This window comes from Bacillus rossius, chromosome 1, assembly GCF_032445375.1.
Source record: "Bacillus rossius redtenbacheri isolate Brsri chromosome 1, Brsri_v3, whole genome shotgun sequence".
NCBI classification, from domain to species: Eukaryota; Metazoa; Arthropoda; class Insecta; order Phasmatodea; family Bacillidae; genus Bacillus; species Bacillus rossius.
Window position 1 is genome coordinate 241,036,207 of NC_086330.1, and position 19,854 is coordinate 241,056,060.

Below are 19,854 nucleotides of genomic sequence, written 5' to 3' on the forward strand. Positions count from 1 at the left end.
TGCAAAAATATTGCGTGGAGTCCCTCCGCGCGGAAGAAGTGAAACTTCGTAATGTGGAAATGAAAATAGGAAGGGGTAGAAATTGATTTTTAGTGAAATCATATTGTATCAAATCAAACTAAAAAAATAAAGGAAATAAATTTGTAACGATTCATAGATTGATCTTCATAGAGAGAGAGAGAGAGAGAGGACACCTATTGAACGTCTATAAAACTAACTTTTTTATGAGAGCAGATTTTCTTGAAATAAATCATGAAATCATTCAACGATAAAAGCTGTTTATTTAATCAAGCGGATGGGTTTCCCCTAAGGAGAAAATTGACGCGGCGAGACCTCGTGGTCATAGAGAAATGACACACACTCACTATTTGTGTGTCTATGAAACATGATTTTTTTCTGCAATTTGAATTGTAATATACAAAAACGGTATTGAAAAATGAAACAAATATGGTGACACTACAAACTGTCAAGATCTTTATTTTTTTCTTACTCTCTACTTAGTTCCTTACAATAGCAAAACATAACGTAATGGCTTGAACGCTATTGCTCGGCAGACATAGAGGAATGACACTAACAGTTTGTATATCTATGACACACATTACATAAAATTAAGATATATTTTTTTAACCCGTTTAAAATTTATTTTTTTAGACAAAAGATAGCCTATGTCCATCCCCAGGATATAATCTATCTCCTTGCCAAATTTCATTACGATCCGTCCAGCCGTTCAGCCGGGAAAAGGTAACAAACAAACAAACAGACAGACAGACAGACAGACAGACAGACAGACAGACAGACAGACAGACAGACAGACAGACAGACAGAGTTACTTTCGCATTTATAATATTAGTAAGGATTAGTAAGGATGAAACATTATTTTTTTCTGCAATTTAAATTGTAATATACAAAAACGGTATTGAAAATTTAAACAAATATGGCGACACTACAAACTGTCAAGATCTTTATTTTTTTCTTACTCTCTACTTAGTTCCTTACAATAAAAAAACGTAACGTAATGGCTTGAAAGCTATTGTTCGGCAGGCATAGAGGAATGACACTAACAGTTTGTATATCTATGACAGACATTACATAAAATTAAGATATATTTTTTTTAACCCGTTTAAAGATTATTTTTTTAGACAAAAGATAGCCTATGTCCATCCCCAGGATATAATCTATCTCCTTGTCAAATTTCATTACGATCCGTTCAGCTGTTCAGCCGGGAAAAGGTAACAAACAAACAGACATACAGACATACAGACAGACAGACAGAGTTACTTTCGCATTTATAATATTAGTATTGATAATACATACATATATATAATATATATTATATATATTTATCACCTAATTTGAGCTAGCCAGAGGTGGTGAGTGGTATCATACTTCATAAATTATCTTAAAAAAAACTGTTATATAATATTTATTAATGCTGTATCATTAATAAAACCACATAAAAATATGTTCATACATTTACCTACAAAACAATTTTACATACTTTTTTGGCTCTTCATTCCACTTCACTAAAAAACTTCATTACATACATAAAATGTCTTTAATCAGTATTTATTAACTCGGCAAAACATTAAAATTACATTAAAGTTAACTTTAAGCTGAAAATTGTCTTTTAAAAACTTAAGGCAAAAAGTACATGTTACATTCTTGATGTCTTCATCACTTGCCAATTAAATGTAAGGCATGACAAGCTGACACACTAAAAACCATTTACAAAGCACAACAAGCAATCAACTTTCTTCCTGTTCTGTTTTCAGTTTCTGCAAAACATCATCTTTTGTTAGGCAGCCTTTTGACACGACTAAAGTCTTATTTCTTGAACGTGAACCCTGAAACCGGAATTGAAATGTTTGGTACTTACAACTTTTTTTTTAATAAGATCATGCACAACTTCATAACTAAAGGACTAAAATAAATTAATAAAACCCTTGCACATAAACTGCATGTACCAAGCAACCTTCATTACAGTTTTTTTTCTTTTAGGCTAGTGTTCTTTAAAAAAAACTACAAAAATGTTTTATAATTATTTTAAGGTTTAATCCCTTGTGGAAACTTATTAATACACAATGGAACATAACTTTAATCATAGGCTTTTGACTTTAAAAAAAAAAGATTTTTCTCAGGTTTAAATGATTCTTAAACAACAGCCAATTAGAATTACTTTCATCTGAAAAGTTTTTGGACCACAAGTGAAAGGATAAACAGACAAAAGCAACAAAATAGAAACAAATGGTTCTCCAGCATGAACAAGACTGGTTTCATCAACACAATTACCATGATTTACACCGTTGTCACCGCCCTAATGTGCCTACCTTCTGTTACTGGGGAAAAACATGAAAAGGGCCTTCTTCCTCTGATAAGGTAGTATTACTGGGTGTTTGACCATTTTTCCTGGTTTGTAGAGTACCAGCACTTGCATTGGGACTATCATTAGGAGCCACATTAGTTGTGTGAGAGCTATCACTGTTGCAAGAGCTACATCTAGGTGGTAATCATTTTCATCCAATCCATTTTGTGGCAAATTAGAATGAGATCTATGAATGTGTTTAGTTGTCTTCCTAACTACATTTCCTTGGCTAACAAATTACAATATGATCAAGGAGAGGTGTGTTTTCTCACAATTCTGCCTTTAACCCTTGGTAAACCTGTGCCTGTGTTATCACTATGTTTTCTCCAGGACAAAATGAATCTGACCTATTACTGGCAGCTTTTTTGTACCACATTCTTATTCTCTCCTATTTTAACCACAACTTTACTTCAACATTTCTTTTGATCACTTGCTTCAGATTCATACTGGTGACTGGCAGTCACGAACGCAACCTTCATCTCTTGAGGAGTTGGGCAGGGAAAGCCTGCATTGACACGATGGGGCTGTTTCTCTACTGCATAAGTGATTCCCTCCAGATTCTAAACAACTTGTTTTGAGAGAATTGACTTTGCAATGTTGACATTTTTCTCTACCTGTCCATTAATTTGGGGATTTCTGGAACTAGACGTTAATAGATCAAAGTAGATGTCTTTTAAATATTGCTTGAACTGAAAGGAATTAATGGGCACATTATCCAAATACAGAGTTTTAGGGTTTCCATGTGTAGAGAATACATTCTTAAATGCCTCTATAACAGAGTTTGCAGTTTTCTTTCATAGGGTGATTTATAACCAATAGGAAAACTTGTCTACTATGACCAGGTAATCCTTACCATGATGGTGAAACATAATGGTTGAAATTTGCTCCCATCATACCTGAGGAGGGAGTTAACTTAACAGCTGCTCTTTTTGTTTGGCTGGCTGACTACACTCACAAATTTTGTACATTTTAACAAACAGTCAATGCAATCATTCATCGCTGGTCAGAACATGGCTTGCTTGGTTTTTTGCCAGCATTTATCCTCTTAATGTTAATGGGATGACTACCCTAACACACACTACATCTTTTAATAGAACAATGCCATTTTCTACGAACAGCTTGTCCCTATATTTCCAGTAGACTTGAGCCTTATCAGATACCTGAGGCCATCCGTGGTGGTAGTACCGTATTAGGTCCTGCATTATTGGATCCCCTTGTGCTGCAACTGCCCACTCATTAGCACAATCACTGAAGTGTAAGCACTGCACAGAATGCACCATTTCTAGCATACTGGTATCTTCAGAAACTGGGCCTTTTAACATAAGTAAGTTCTCCAGTCATTATTTTCTGTAGAGTAATTATTTAAAAAGCAATATTTTTTTAGTGGAATTAGATGCTCCTACGGTCTTGGCTAGTGCTCTACTCACAAAAACAAGTGATTCCAAAAACAACCATATTCGATCTCAGGTTGAGTGTTGATATCCAATGGTGCAACTGACCATTAGTCATGTTGAAGCAGTTTTAAAAGTATCATGAAGTACTTGGCTCAATGAGAACAAATAACTGCTTCATATGTAATTATAATACCCTTGCGTTTTTCCTGGATATTTGTTTTTCTTTCTCTAGAGATTATCTAAACAGACATATTTAAAGCATGAATATATACTGTTACATTCGCGCTTGACAGCAGTGCATGGCATCGCCGCACTCGTTCGGCCTGTCTGCGCCCCCTTCCACCCGCATCCTCTCCCTGGTATCTCGTGTCATACTATCTCGCTACATCCTGACCGTCGCAGCGCGCACCTGCCTCAGATCGGGTTACTTAAAAGAGGCCGCACTGCGGAATAAAATGACTCAGATGCCTTTATCGGCGTTCTTAGAGCAGCCACCGCGTCCTTCGAGGACTCACGATGCGTTTCTGGGCATTTCGACGGCGAAGGTCGCGCGATATCTCGGAGACATGCCCGATTGTTCTGGATGGGAACCCAAGGACTATTTAAGGAGGTTGGGCCGACCTTCGAGTCCGAGTCAGAGTCAGAGAGTGAGTTGGGAGTTCGGTGGGGAGTTCTCCCGCGGCGGAGTTTCCGGGCGATAGTGCCGCGGGTGCGGCAGAGTGGCGAAGTCCTTGGAGGAAGGTTCCAGGGCAGGGAGTGAGTGAGTTCAGTGGAGTCGGGAGTTTCCGGGCGATAGAGTCGCGGGCGCGGCGGAGTCCCGAGTGAAGTGGCGAGCGAGTCGTCGTGTGGGATCTCGGCGAAGGGTGTGACGGCGGCGGCGGAGTGCGGCGACGGAGTCCCGGCAGAGACCCACGAGGGGTGCTGCTGCGAGAGTTGCGCCGGAAGTGCGGCCCAGCGAGGTGTGCGAAACGAGTGACTGGGGAATTGACATTTATTTACGTGTAATTAATTATCTGCCAATTTAGAAGATTATTTGTAAGTGACAAGTAGTGGTAATAAATAAAACTGTGTGTGTGTAATAAAAATCTATCAATTGGGCTATCCTTACGAACCCGCAGGGAAATCGTAACATTTTGGTGTCAGAAGTGGGATAGCCCTATTTATTAGATTTAGGATTAGATTTAAGAAATTTAAAATTAAAATAATAATAGAATTACCTTTTTCTAGAATAAAGTTAGTATTAGGAATTGTAGGTAGTTAAGCACATAGGTGATAAATAGTGTAGTGATAGAACAATAGTGACAGCGAAAGACTAATAGTGTATGTTGACAAGAAAGATGGCTGCTGACAAGTTGGAAAACATAGTGGCTTTCTTGGCCGAAATGAATAATAAAATTGATAAAGGTCAGGAAGAACTGAAGAATGAAATGAAGAGTAACAGGGAAGAAATGAAGAATGGCCAGGAGAAAATGGAGAATAGGCTGGACGAGATGAAGAGTAGCCAGGAAGAAATGAAGAATGAAATGAAGAGTAACAGGGAAGAAATAAAGAATGGCCAGGAGAAAATGGAGAATAGGCTGGACGAGATGAAGAGTAGCCAGGAAGAAATGAAGAATGAAATGAAGAATAGCCAGGAGAAAATGGAGAATAGGCTGGACGAGATGAAGAGTAGCCAGGAAGAAATTAAGAATGAAATGAAGAGTGGCCAGGAAGAAATGAAGAATAAAATTGATAATTGCCAAGAAGAGATGAAAAAGAAGATCGATGAAACCAGCAACCAGTTGGAAGGCAAAGTACAGTGTTTAGAGCAACATGTGGCAGAACATGAAGAACTAGTAGCACAACAGCTGGCCCAACTCGAGCACACCACAGAACAGCGAATATCAGCGGTAACCGAAGAATGGCGTCGGATGCTAAAGGATGCTACATGTGCTACGAAACGAAGCAGTTATTCTGGAGATGTGAAGGTGGAAGCCGCAACCTGTCATTCAAAGTTCAAGCCACCCACCTTCGATGGCCAAACCTCGTGGGCTGTCTACAGAAGACAGTTTGAAGCAGCTTCTGAGGTAAATGGCTGGGACGAGGAGGAGAAGGCTACAGCACTCATCCTGGCCCTGCGAGGACCTCCACTCGAGCTGCTTCAGACCATACCAGTACCAGAGCAGAAGAACTATGCGGTACTGGTGGAAGCTCTCAAGCTAAGGTATGGCGACCGACACATGGGCGAGGTATACAGAACAGCCCTGAAGACACGTCAGCAGCGGCCCTCAGAAACATTCCAGGAATTCGAGGCAGACATCGAGCGTCTTGTGTACCTCGCTTACCCAGATGCACCAACAGAATTTCGACAACAGCTGGCAACCAGTGCATTTATAGACGGGATCAGAGATGCAGAAGTACAGCAGACTCTTCGTTTGGCCCGGCACAAGAAGAGCTGCGATGCCTTGGTCCATGCCTTAGAAATTGAAGCGGCAAGCAGTGCTTCAAGAAACACCAGCATTAGGACAAGGAGAACTGGACTGGAGCCATATACTGAAGGAAATGCCAGAAACAACACTAATGAAGGAGATATCATCAGGGCATTGAAGAAGTTGCTAAATGATTCTCCGGGTACCCAGGCCCGAAGAGTAGGACGCCCACGGTGCTTTGTCTGCCAAGAATTAGGACACATCCAGCGGGAATGCCCGACACACAAGAAGACATCACAGAAAGAAGACAAGCGAGAATAACAGGGAAACGGGCAGTAGCTGGTGTGAGGGGGCACACGCCAGCTCTACGGGAAATGGTAGCCCCTAGGGTTTTCCCAGTATCCTTACTTCGCAGAGGTCAGGACAGTTTGTTGCTTAATGGATGGATCAATGGTAGACAGTGTTTACTCACTGTTGACACAGGGGCATCAGTGTCTATCATCCGCTCAGACCTTGTGAGTAGGGACAAACTGAAGAGAACACCCATTCCATACAGGCTTAAAACAGCCACTGGGGACACTGCACCAGTGCATGGATGGTTGGAATCGGAAGTAAGGATTGGGACTTGGACATTACCACAGAAATTTCTTGTTGCCGATATCACTGATGAAGTAATTCTAGGAGTGGACATAATGAATCAGTATGGATTTGTTATTGACATGGAGGGACAGGTACTGCGTATAAAAGGGGAAGAGGTGGCTTTGTTTACCCCTGATCAATTGGAAGTTCCTGTAATGCAGGTAGTAGTTAGCGAATCTGTGTCAATTCCAGCAAACCATGAGCAGATTGTAGCTGCTAGAATAATGGGAGACCCTAGGGGCAACATGAGCTATCTGATTGAGCCGGATATGACTTTAGGATTGGAGAAGCTCCTGATTGCTCGAAGCATTGCTAAGGTCGGCGAGGTTGTACCAGTCAGGGTAGCCAACCTTGATTCGCGAACGAGGGTTCTGAAACAGGGAGACCCAATAGCTAGCTGTGAACCAGTCTCTTGGGTAGGCCTGAGTGAGTCTTCTTCACCTAGCATACATACCGAGCAGAGACTTAATCCTAATTTAGAACAGTTATTGGAGCGAAGCCAAGATAATCTGACAAGTGAAGAGATGGAAGAAGTTACTTCTTTCCTGTTGAGAAATCAAGATGTTTTTTCCTTAGGGGACACTGACCTTGGAAGAACCAGCATCGTGTATCACCGCATTAACACTGGCGATACCGAACCAATCCGACAAGCACCACGGCGACTTCCTCTAGCGAAACAGGAAGAGGCAGAGAAGATGATTGCAAGTATGATGGAGGGTGGTGTCATAGAGCCTTCTGCAAGTCCTTGGGCTTCCCCAGTCGTTCTGGTAGCGAAGAAGGATGGCCAACTGAGGTTCTGTGTGGATTACGGGAAGCTGAATGATGTCACCAAAAAGGACAGCTACCCCCTCCCACGTATCGATGACACACTTGACACACTCTCTGGCACCAGATGGTTCTCTACGCTGGACCTAAAGAGTGGTTACTGGCAAGTGGAGCTGCACCCCGAGGATAAAGAGAAGACTGCTTTCTCAACAGGAAGTGGGCTGTTTCAGTTTACTGTGTTACCATTCGGATTATGTAATGCACCCGCAACCTTTGAGAGATTGATGGAACTTGTGCTGCATGGCTTGACTTGGAAAACATGTCTAGTGTACCTGGACGACATTATTGTGGTGGGAAATACTGTAAAGGAGCATTTAAAGAACCTCCAGGACGTATTTGACAGGCTTCGCCATGCACAGCTCAAGTTAAGTCCTAAGAAGTGCTTCTTGTTTCAACATGAGGTAACATTCCTCGGACATATTGTATCACAGGTTGGGGTCCGAACAGACCCTGAGAAGATCCGGTCTGTAAAGGAGTGGCCACGGCCTGAAAACAAGCATGATGTAAGGAGCTTCTTGGGTCTCTGTACCTACTATAGGAGGTTTTTACCTGGGTTCGCAGCCATTGCAAAGCCTCTGCATGAGCTGACCGAGGAAAGGAGGCAATTTCTGTGGACGCCAACATGCGAGACTTCCTTTCAAGACCTCAAGAAAGCCCTGTGTACAAGCCCTATTCTCGCCTATCCCCGTCAACATGGATACTATATCCTTGACACAGATGCAAGTGGAAGGGGGTTGGGAGCTGTACTTTCCCAAGTCCAGGATGGGAATGAAAGAGTCATAGCATACTACAGTAAAGTTTTGTCTAAGCCTGAAAGTAACTATTGTGTCACAAGAAGAGAACTTCTGGCTGTAGTAAAATCCTTCCGACATTTCCACAAATATCTGTATGGTAGGAGATTCCTTTTACGAACTGACCATGCTGCACTTAAGTGGCTGTTACAGTTCAAGAATCCAGAGGGACAACTTGCTAGGTGGATTGAACAGATACAGCAATATGATTGTAAGATTGAACACAGGAAGGGCCGAATTCATAGCAATGCCGATGCTCTTTCTCGAAGACCTTGCAAGGTAGACTGCAACCACTGCAAAAGAGCAGAGGAAAATGAGGGAATCGAAGATATTCGGCGAACTACTATAACCAACGGTGAAGACAAATGGGACAATGCCAGCTTGAAATCGGCTCAGCATCAAGACCCTGACCTGGGACCCATTATAAGCTGGATGGAAAAGGGTACTGGACGTCCATCATGGCAGGAGGTATCTAGTGACCGAAAGGAAGTGAAGGCTTATTGGGCACAATGGGATTCTTTAAGGCTTGTGGATGGGCTGCTGATGAGGGCATGGGAAAGTCCAAATGGAAAAGTAGTTAAGATGCAACTATTACTTCCAAAGAGTCTAGTAGCAGAGGTGTTGAAAGAAATCCACGATGGTACTTCTGGCGGACACCTAGGAATTAACAAAACTCTGGGTAAGACCCGCCTACGCTACTATTGGTTGAAATGTCGCCAGGACGTGGAGGCATGGTGTAGAAAATGCGAAACATGCTCGGCTAGGAAAAGACCACAACATTGTAGTCGCGGAAAAATGCAAGCCTATAATGTGGGAGCTCCATTTGAAAGGATAGCAATCGACATCGCTGGGCCATTCCCCAAGACTAAAGATGGTAACCGGTATATTCTGGTAGTGATGGATTACTTCAGTAAGTGGCCAGAGGCGTATGCACTTCCCAACCAGGAGGCTACCACCATTGCAGATACACTAGTCAACAACTTCATTTGTAGATTTGGGGTACCAATGGAGCTTCACTCAGACCAAGGCCGCAACTTTGAGTCCACAGTGTTTCAGGAGGTGTGCCGGTTACTAGGCATAAATAAAACCAGGACTACAGCCCTACATCCTCAGTCGGATGGCATGGTGGAAAGGTTCAACCGAACTCTAGAGGAACACCTTGCCAAGGTCGTGGCCGAACATCAGCAAGATTGGGATCAACATATTCAGTTATTCCTAATGGCTTATAGGGCTGCCGTTCATGACTCGACAGGGCAGACTCCTGCAAGTATTGTATTTGGACAGGAGTTGAGGCTACCCTGTGACATCAAGTTCGGTCATCCTCACCAAGAGTCGACCAGCACTACCGACTATGTCAATCGCTTGGAGGAACGAATGACATTTATACATGACGAAGCCCGTAGGAACCTCCGAATAGCGACAAACCAAATGAAGACAAGGTACGACATGAAGGCTAACTCGGCAGGATATCACGAAGGCGATTTAGTGTGGCTGTATAACCCTCAGCGAAGGAAGGGCAGGTGTCCTAAGCTTCAGAAAGCATGGGAAGGCCCGTATGAAGTATTGAAACGGCTAAATGATGTGGTGTACCGTATCCAGAGGGGGAAAAGAGGACGAATGAAAGTGGTGCATCTAGACCGGTTGAAGGGATATGCGGGAAGAAATGAATTACCTGTTCGGGACGAACAGGTTTAAGGAGGGGGCAATGTTACGATCGCGCTTGGCTGCAGTGCATGGCATCGCCGCACTCGTTCGGCCTGTCTGCGCCCCCTTCCACCCGCATCCTCTCCCTGGTATCTCGTGTCATACTATCTCGCTACATCCTGACCGTCGCAGCGCGCACCTGCCTCAGATCGGGTTACTTAAAAGAGGCCGCACTGCGGAATAAAATGACTCAGACGCCTTTATCGGCGTTCTTAGAGCAGCCACCGCGTCCTTCGAGGACTCACGATGCGTTTCTGGGCATTTCGACGGCGAAGGTCGCGCGATATCTCGGAGACATGCCCGATTGTTCTGGATGGGAACCCAAGGGCTATTTAAGGAGGTTGGGCCGACCTTCGAGTCAGAGTCAGAGAGTGAGTTGGGAGTTCGGTGGGGAGTTCTCCCGCGGCGGAGTTTCCGGGCGATAGTGCCGCGGGTGCGGCAGAGTGGCGAAGTCCTTGGAGGAAGGTTCCAGGGCAGGGAGTGAGTGAGTTCAGTGGAGTCGGGAGTTTCCGGGCGATAGAGTCGCGGGCGCGGCTGAGTCCCGAGTGAAGTGGCGAGCGAGTCGTCGTGTGGGATCTCGGCGAAGGGTGTGACGGCGGCGGCGGAGTGCGGCGACGGAGTCCCGGCAGAGACCCACGAGGGGTGCTGCTGCGAGAGTTGCGCCGGAAGTGCGGCCCAGCGAGGTGTGCGAAACGAGTGACTGGGGAATTGACATTTATTTACGTGTAATTAATTATCTGCCAATTTAGAAGATTATTTGTAAGTGACAAGTAGTGGTAATAAATAAAACTGTGTGTGTGTAGTAAAAATCTATCAATTGGGCTATCCTTACGAACCCGCAGGGAAATCGTAACAATACTTTATTTAGTAAAGTTAATTGGAAGTAATTATTAATTACAATTTTTACCCACGATGGAACGGAGAAGGTGTATGCGTTTAGGGTGAGAGGTTGTTTGTGTGTGCAAAAAACGAATGTTCTCCATTTATCTCCAAAACAGTTTGGCCGATTTAGGTACGGTTTTCTGTAAAAGTTTTGTGATTCATCTGCACTGGTTCTTAGAAAGGTATTATGGTGTTAACTCGCCGGAGTTATAAACATTTTCTTCTTGCTTCAGTATATGAACTGCTGGGGGCTTAATGATACAGCAGAAGAATATCATCGGAAACTATGTGGAGGAATGTAGCTTGTAACCATGTTTGAGCTCTTCTTTTTTCATAAAAATAAAATAATAAATAAAATATAAAAAAACATAAAATGGACAAGTTGGGAGTAAAATGTCGGGTATAATATTTTGTAAGACACCAAACATACAGAAGGACAGACAAATGGACAGATTTTAAGACAGTAAGGTAGGAATTCTCTAAAAAAGTTTAAAATAAAAAGCAAAATAAAAATTTTTGAAAAACCCACGACGGATATAAACGTTATCGAAAAAGGAATAAACGTAATCGAAAAAGGATTAAAAAAATTTTAATAACTCAGACTTAAAGGAAGTAAGTAACAAAAGATAAAAATAAAAAGCAATTTAAAAAGAGTTGATTTGTCACAAAGTCTGTCATATAAACAACTAATTATGACTTTTCTTTGTGCTTCCTATTTGTTTCTCGTAGAGATAGTCACAATAATAATATCAAATATAGGTACCACACATATTCACCTACCTATTAACATAATGATAAAGCCAAGAAAATCCATCAAGGCTGCTATTGCTATCTCAGTTCCCAATTTCAATTAAAAAATAGCTGTATAGAAAAGCTATTATGTGTCTCATAGAGATGCAGCAATTTATATCAATTAAAGACTACATTTATTTACGTACCCAAAGCAATTTCAATTAGTTACAAACTCACAAGACTACTAAATTTTAGTTCATTTTGGGGCAGGGAAAGGCAGCCCCAACAGATTTTCTTGGATTTGTCATTATATTCATAGGTAGGTGAATATGTGTAGTTCCTATATTTGATATTACTGCTGTGTCTATCTCTACGAGAAACTAATAGGTATATAAAAACAGGAAGCATTAAGAAAAGTCATAATTACTTGTTTAGGTATATGACAAACTTTACGAAAAATCAACCCTTTTTAAAATGCTTTTTATTTTTATCTTTCGTTATTTACTTCCTTTTAGTCGGGAGTTTTTCAAAAAAAATTTTAACCCTTTTTCGAATACCCTTACGTCCATCGTGGGTTTTTCAAAAATTTTAATTTTGCTTCCTTTATTGTATCAAAATACATTTTTTTATTGAGCATTCAATTTATTAACTCTAAATAATTTATTTGATAGAATATCATTATGAAGAATATTATAATTTGATTTTTAATTTCTAATCAATCTAATTTGATTGATGATCTTATAAAGCTTCATGTAGGTTAACCACGCTGGCAATAAAATCATTAAAATAGCAATCTTCATCTAAATAAAAAAAATAATAAAGCGGAAGATTATAATTTGGTTTGAACAGGATTTTGTTAGATGAAGCGTATGTATTCATATCAGTGTAACATAAAATCCTCCATAGTTATATATCAACAAACGACCACAGAAAAAAGCTATTTAAAGTCATGTACCAACTTGATTTGTGAAGATGAACTGCAGAAGCACAAACTTATACTATTTTTAATAAATGAACTTAATGCTATCAGTTTTTGTTTTATTTGCTGTCTTGACAAGAACTAAACACTAACCACTAAGTTGTAAATGCATAACTGTCTCTGCCTTGCGCCTAGCTGAGAGGTCGACACAAGCCTGTCTCTGTCCCTCCCACTCACAGCCACGAGGGGGTGGGTGGCCTTCTAGGAAGGAGCTGGCAACACAGCAGCCTGCCTTCGCCACCCCACGCGTCCTCCTCTCCCCCCTGCTTTACCACCAAAACCATGTGCTGGAGCCATGTGTCCTCAATGTTACCATTACAAAAAAACATGCTGTGTCTTTGTTTTTATAGGTAGAGTATCAGCACCGCTGACTTTTTTAAAGAATTCAACTCAGTCTAGAGTGTAGTGTAGCTGTTTTAAGTGATTATATGAATAGCCTGAAATACATATATGATACTTTGAATAATGTACCACATTATATCACCCTCTTGAAATAAAAATTAAAACTTTTAAAACCATAACACTAATCAGATCTCAAAATCTACCATATGGTTTTTGTTCGACACTGTTAACACAAAAATTTTAGAAATCGTGCAAAATTTTACTTTGTATTTAATGCCTATACCGCAGCCAGGCTGAATTTGGTTGAAGCCCAGCCTTAAATTAGACAAGGACAGTGGTTCCACAGGAAACAAAAGTGATACAAATTTGGATGACAGGTGCAGCGATCAAGAAATATACAGTGACAGTAACAGCTCATGTTTAACCCCGCTATAAAGTATATAGTTGACCATTATGTACTAGAGTTATTGTTATATATTTATACTAAGTAATTGTAAATACTTGTGAAGTTTATTTTTCACGAATTGATAAATTTTGTTTTCACTATAGTGTGAATAACATGTTTATTTTTAATTTTAGCACTGTATTTCTTAAGACAAGTAAATTTATAAATCAGTGAGCATTTTTAGTAAAACACTAGTATAATCAAACTTTATGGTCATAAAGTTTGTTTGGTTAAAAACTGTTCAGCTTACTAAATTTGTATTTAAATTGGCAGTTTTATACTTTGCTCTAATTTTAACACCTTGGTATCTTAAAATAAGTTGGGGGGAGGGGGGGAAACAAGAGAATAATATTTGTAATTTATTTGTGAATTCATCTTTTAATGTTTAATTTATGAAATCACAGCTTACCAATTCTTAATATCTCCTTGCTCGTCTAGGAAAATATTGAAATTATCATTCAGTAATATTACATACTTATTGTGGTTTTTTATGACATTTAGGTTTTTTTGACTAGTGTCAAAAACTGTTGTCTTTTACACAGAAAATGCAGGTTATATCTCTTAAGAGAAATCACAATATATTATTGTAATACTTTTTGGTTCAAAACCTAAATGTTTTAAGGATGGCTAGCAGCATTGTAGTCTGTAACCGAGCAGTCTCCACGTCACGTGGTGTGGGAAGAGAAGGGCAAAGATAGGCAGAAAGGTGTCCAGCCCTCAAGTCGTTTGACGACAACAACATAGCCATGAGCTATAGGCGTGCGTACGGAGGTTCCGGGTTCAGGTCTCAAGAGTTAGGAGCCTGCAGCAACATCCCCTTGCAACTTTAGGTAATAAATAGGGAGCCTCTTGCAATTAATATTAAGGTTTAATTATTTCTTTAGCCTGTCTTTCCAGTCTCCTGAAATGTTCAAGAGTGACCCGGGTGAAATCAACTGTCGACTTTAGGGCTCTGACAAAATTAAGGACGCAGAAATAGAAGTACAAAGAAACAAAGGCTTTACAAACTCACCCTGTCCAAGGACACATCACTCTTACGGAGGCCGAGAACTCTGGCCATGTACTTGACCAGCTCAGTGTTGGCTTCCCCCTCCACAGGCGGAGCGTTTATCTGAACCCCAACCCCCTCCGCATCTATCCCTGAGGTAACACACACATCTGCATTTCATTCATTGCATTAACATTTCAAATAATAAGCATGAACACCAAAAACAAATAAACTGTAGGTCAGACTTAAGTTCACACAGGGTTAATATTCATAAGAGACTTTTCAAAATTAGTAAGGTACTCTTTTTCTTTTAGTGTTTCATCTGAACTTTTAATGGTTTTTATCTAGTGCTGGTCAATCGCTGGAACAACCACAAGCCCAGCGCTCCAAGGAACACGATGCAGGACTGCCACGACACCAGCCTGTACTGCAGGAGAAATCACCCTCTCAGTCGTGGATGTGAGAATATGACAGATACAGTGGAGCCTCAACTCTACATTCCCTCATTTCACATTTTACATATCTTACACAATTTTTAAGTGGTTCCATTTAATACTCATCCTTCTTTGCATGCTTAATTGAAGGTTAATTGCAGCAATTATCCATTCTTCATATGTTTCAACGTCTTTACACCTTGCATCATTTTACCCTGGTCCCTTGAGAAGTGTAAAAAAGAGTTTCACTGAAATGCTTTAATTATTTATGATAACTTTTTAAGGAAGAAATATAATTTTTTTAGATGCTACATGACCAAATGTGTCCTAATGACACAGTAACAATGATCACACCAATGAGGTCAACAGTAGATGTATGTATTAGCGTATTAGCATAGCCTGTGAATTTTTCAGCAAAGACCTCAATTTTATTTATGAACTTACTTTTCTGCTGTGAGTGTGACACAAAATAAATCCTAGACTATAATTCTTTGTTTCTAACTATAGCATTTAATTTTAAATTGAATTTTTCTTTCTTTAGTTTGTAATACCAAAATTTCACAAAGTAGTTGAAGTAAGTCCAATTCTATAATTGAAATTTTTAATTTACATATCTGCAGTTTGAAGATTGCCAACACATGTCACTGAAATAGAATAATTACTATGTTACCATCTTTAATCATCATGTTGTAGACTACTGTGAGGCCCACACTGAAGAAAACACAGGCCAACAATAGTTTTGATGCCGGAGTATTTGGAGCTGATTCCATATGAATTTGGTGCCCTGAATTCAAATGTAGCATTAGTTTTTGCCTAGGAGGTCAAATTTCTAAGATATAACGTTTTAGTGAAGTGTACATTTTACGTTATTTTAGGTTAAATCCATGAATTAAATCTAAAATTAAACTTCTCATTATTAAATTGCACAAATATTATTAAATTATAAAAATATCATTATATTACCTATACAAATATTATTAGTATAAAATTATATTATTATATATACAAAGATAGTACCAAGTCATCGATGGAACCAACTAGTCACTTCTGAAGCTTCTTTTTTGTAAACTTCTTGAATATATCTTGGAACAGTCCCTTTTAAAACTCCAGCAATAATCTGCCATCATGTGCGTATTCCATCTTCCTTGATAGCGGTTCTCCATAATTTTAATATCTTGATTAAATCTTTTACCTTGCTTCTCACTGCTGTCACCTAAATTTTCAGGAAAACGGTCCAGATGGCTGTGTAAATAGTACACCTTAATACTCATGTGTTGCACCCAAGAGATTTGAAATTTTTAAGCATATCGTTTACCAGTTTATTGTTTTCTGTTTTTTTTTTTTGGCCCAGAAAATTTTCCACAACTGCAACCAATGAAGTCCAGGATTTTCGCTGAGCCTCATTAATAGAATTTACGAAGACTTTGTCCTTAATGAATTTTCTTATTTCGGGGACGTTAAATATTTCAGCTTTAATTTTTTCCTTACTCAAGCGAGGCATTTCCCCCTCTATAAATGCAAAGCATGATCCATCCTTAACAAGAGCCTTTACAAACTGCTTCATAAAGCCCAGCTTTATATGCAGTGGAGGAAAGACGATTTTTTTTTGTTCAAATAAGGGTTCGTTAATGACTTTTTTTCTCCAACGCCCATGTCTTCCATCTCTTTTAGGCCACTGTTGTCTAACCCAGTGGTGTGTTTTGTCTCTGCTATTCCAGAGGCACAAGAAACAAGGATATTTGTTGTGGCCAAATTTGCTGTCCGAGGAGAAAGTTTACCATTTTTAAGTACACACAAATCACCCATTGATATTCACGATACCTTATCTTCTCCAATACCAAAGCTATGGTGCTATATGTTTCTTTCATTGTCGTTGAGTTACCGATTGGTATTGAACCATATTTGTTTCCATTGTGTAGAACACATTTCAAGCTTCGCTTTGAGCTATCAATAAAAAGGTGCCAATCATCTGGAAGACTCGTTTTTTCCAGGATTCCTCTAATATCGTGACCAAATACAATATTTTCTTCTTGAGAGAAGAATGGTAGCAGACCCTTTTCTCTTGTATGGTAAAAATTAATATCGGTTCCTTGTTCCAGTAAATTTTTTTACTTCAACCTGGACTTCAGTAATTCAGAGGCTTCTTTTGACAGGTTAAGATGTCTGACGAGGTCATTTAACTCATCCTGGTTGAAAAGTTGGGGAATTGTTGACATCCCCTCATACTGTCACCTTCATTAGTATCAGAAGGGTGGTTATAAGGACAACACTCGTCCTCAGAAAGCTCTGGAAAATGGTGAAATGCTGGGATCGGTACTTCCTCTGAGTGAGGGACCAGGCGTCTTGCAGAGACTAAATCACTTTAAGTCCACTTGCTACGGTTGTTTTGATTGATTCCAGTAATATTTACTAGACAGAAATAACAGTCATCAATGTGGTTTTTGGGTGCTCTCCAAATAATCGGTACCCCGAATTTCAAACATTTATTTTCCTGCTAGTCCACTGGCGTAAATGTTCTGTACAAGTTTTACAAATCTGATGCGGTGCCCAGGATTTATCCTGATCATCGAGCTTAACACCAAAGTATCCATGATAAGCTCTCTTCATAATATCACTAACAGTCTTTCTGTTATCTTTTAATGTGTATTCTCCACATATGTAGCAAAACACATCACAATGATTTACACAACTTCGTCTACTGGAACTCATTTTTTATCAACTTCGATCCATCCTGCACAACTAAAACTCACAAACTGACCTCAAATTTAGTTGAAGCGTTGAAATGAAGAATGGGATTCCCATCCTAGGGTATTCCAGTGACAAAGTGGGGATTCCTAGCCTGAGATATCCCTGTGACAAAATGGCTTGAGTGAAGAAGGCGGTTTTACTTCTTTTTTCACACTTATCTCAAAAAGTAGAGCTGATAGAAAAAAACTAATTTCATATTTAGATTCAGCACCCCAAATATAGCTAAAATCAGATCCAAAATCCTAGGCACCGTGAATTATTTTTTTATTGTTGGCCTTTGTAATAATTGGTTTTAGGAGCCAGACTAGAGACAAAAATAATCTGGGGACGAGATACAATTTAACTAAGCACATGAAAATGCTATGGAATTTTCTGTACACAGGATCATTCTGATGTTGGTACAGAGGTCTGGTAACTGTATGTATGAGTTATGTGCAGAGACAGTATGTCCTACTAATTGCAACAGAAGGGTTACCTACGTTACCTACCTACATACATAGATACATACATACATAGACAGGAAGAAAGTGATTGATTGATTAGGATGGAATAGGAAATGGCATTATAATAATAGGTGGTGAGAACATGGTAAAGTATCTGTTCAGTAGATCATTAGGGAAGGGGAAATACCACATGAATGGAAGGAGGCAGTCTTGATACCATTGTATAAGAAAGGAGGAGTAAATGAGGACCGAGCTATTTACAGACCAGTAAGCCTAACACCAGCAACTGGAAACATAACGGAGCAATCAGTGCACAAGCATGTGGAATGGAAAACAGAAAACAATGGTTGGGTGACAGGCTGCACGGGTTTAGGAGGGGCTACTCGTGTGAAACCCAACTGTCAAGCTTGCTGGAGGGCTTAGTACAAGGGGTCGACAGGGAACGCAGATTGATGCCTGCTTCACCAGGCTTTGAAAGTTTGATAAATCACATTTAAAAGTTGATGCTGAAAATGGAGCGGGTGGTAAGGGTTTAAGAGTGGATTGCTTACTAACAGAAAACAGATGATACTAGAAGGGAATGAGTTGTTGGAGAAAGGTAGATTTACATCAGGGGTCCTACAGAGAAGTATTCTGGGATAATTACTCTTTACAATCAGGATTAATGATACAGGAGAGGGCTTAATGTGTGCCTTTTTATGGACGACTGCAAGGTGTATAGAGATGCAGAAATGGGAGGCTTGCAAGACAGTTTGGAGGAATCGGTGGAATATAATTGAATGAAGATAAATATTTGTAAGAGCACAGTAGTTGGATTCAAAAAGAAAACTATGGGAATATATTAGGTTCTACCACTGGAGAAGAAAAGAAATATAAGAATCAAAAAGTTATAAATACCTTGAAAAAGTTCTCCAAGGAAATCTGGGATGGGGGAGCAATGGATAAAGTGGTACAGAAGAGCAGGCAGGCTTTAGGTATGCTAGGAAGGATACCACAGTGGTGCTTGAGAGGGAACTGGAATATGTTCAGAGGTGAGCAGCTAAGTGGGTGAAGCCCAAGTGGAGGAGAAAAGGAAATTCTGTAAACGGGGAGTATGTAATAATCCTGTCAGAAATAATGAGAGAAATGGGATGGGAGAGTTTTAAAGATTGGAGGCGAGCAGAGAGGTTGGCAAAGATGTACTAGGTGTTGAACTAGGGAATGGGATAGAGAGAAGAAAATCTAAAATCAGGGGGGAGCACTCCAGAAAGGTATTTAGAGTGAAAAGGAGACTAGAATCAGGTCTGATTTGCTGGTTACGAGAACAATCTGGGAATGGAATAGTTTGGATGAGAAGTGTGCATTGGCAAGGAATGTGTAGCACTTCAGGAGGACAGTTAGAGAAAAGTAGGGAGGTCTGCCTGCCATCTGGCTTGTGCCCAACTGCAGTATCAGGATCAATCAATAAATCTATCAAAAAGCTAGTATAAATATTTCATTATTAATGTATCACATTATTTTGTTATGCATAAGCTATTTCAAAATGCTGCATTACGAAACCCAGTATATTAATTTTGTGATTCCCGCCTACCTGCACCTTCCAAACCACTTCTGAGAGGGTGTAGAAGATGTAGACCCAGGTGTACATCCACCAGTAGAACAATTTGACTACAGTAACTGAAGTATTAACAAGAACACCAGGTTACTGTTTGGTTACAGAAGTTTCAAAAGGTACAGCCCATGCGAACAAAGCTCAAGA

General features: G+C 40.1%; 1 protein-coding gene across 2 annotated transcripts in view; it reads right to left on the minus strand.

The window, feature by feature from the left end:
* Nucleotides 1-1,550: 1,550 nt before the first annotated feature.
* LOC134527411 (UPF0235 protein C15orf40 homolog) overlaps nt 1,551-19,854 on the minus strand; it is a 42,220-nt gene continuing 23,916 nt past the window's right edge. For both annotated transcript variants that reach the window (XM_063360076.1, XM_063360075.1), the window contains exons 3-4: nt 14,516-14,643; nt 1,551-1,844 (exon numbers count right to left, since the gene is read on the minus strand). In XM_063360076.1, the coding sequence (XP_063216146.1) occupies nt 1,746-1,844; nt 14,516-14,643 (227 nt within the window). In that variant the 3' untranslated portion in view covers nt 1,551-1,745. The remainder of the gene's footprint in view (nt 1,845-14,515; nt 14,644-19,854) is intronic.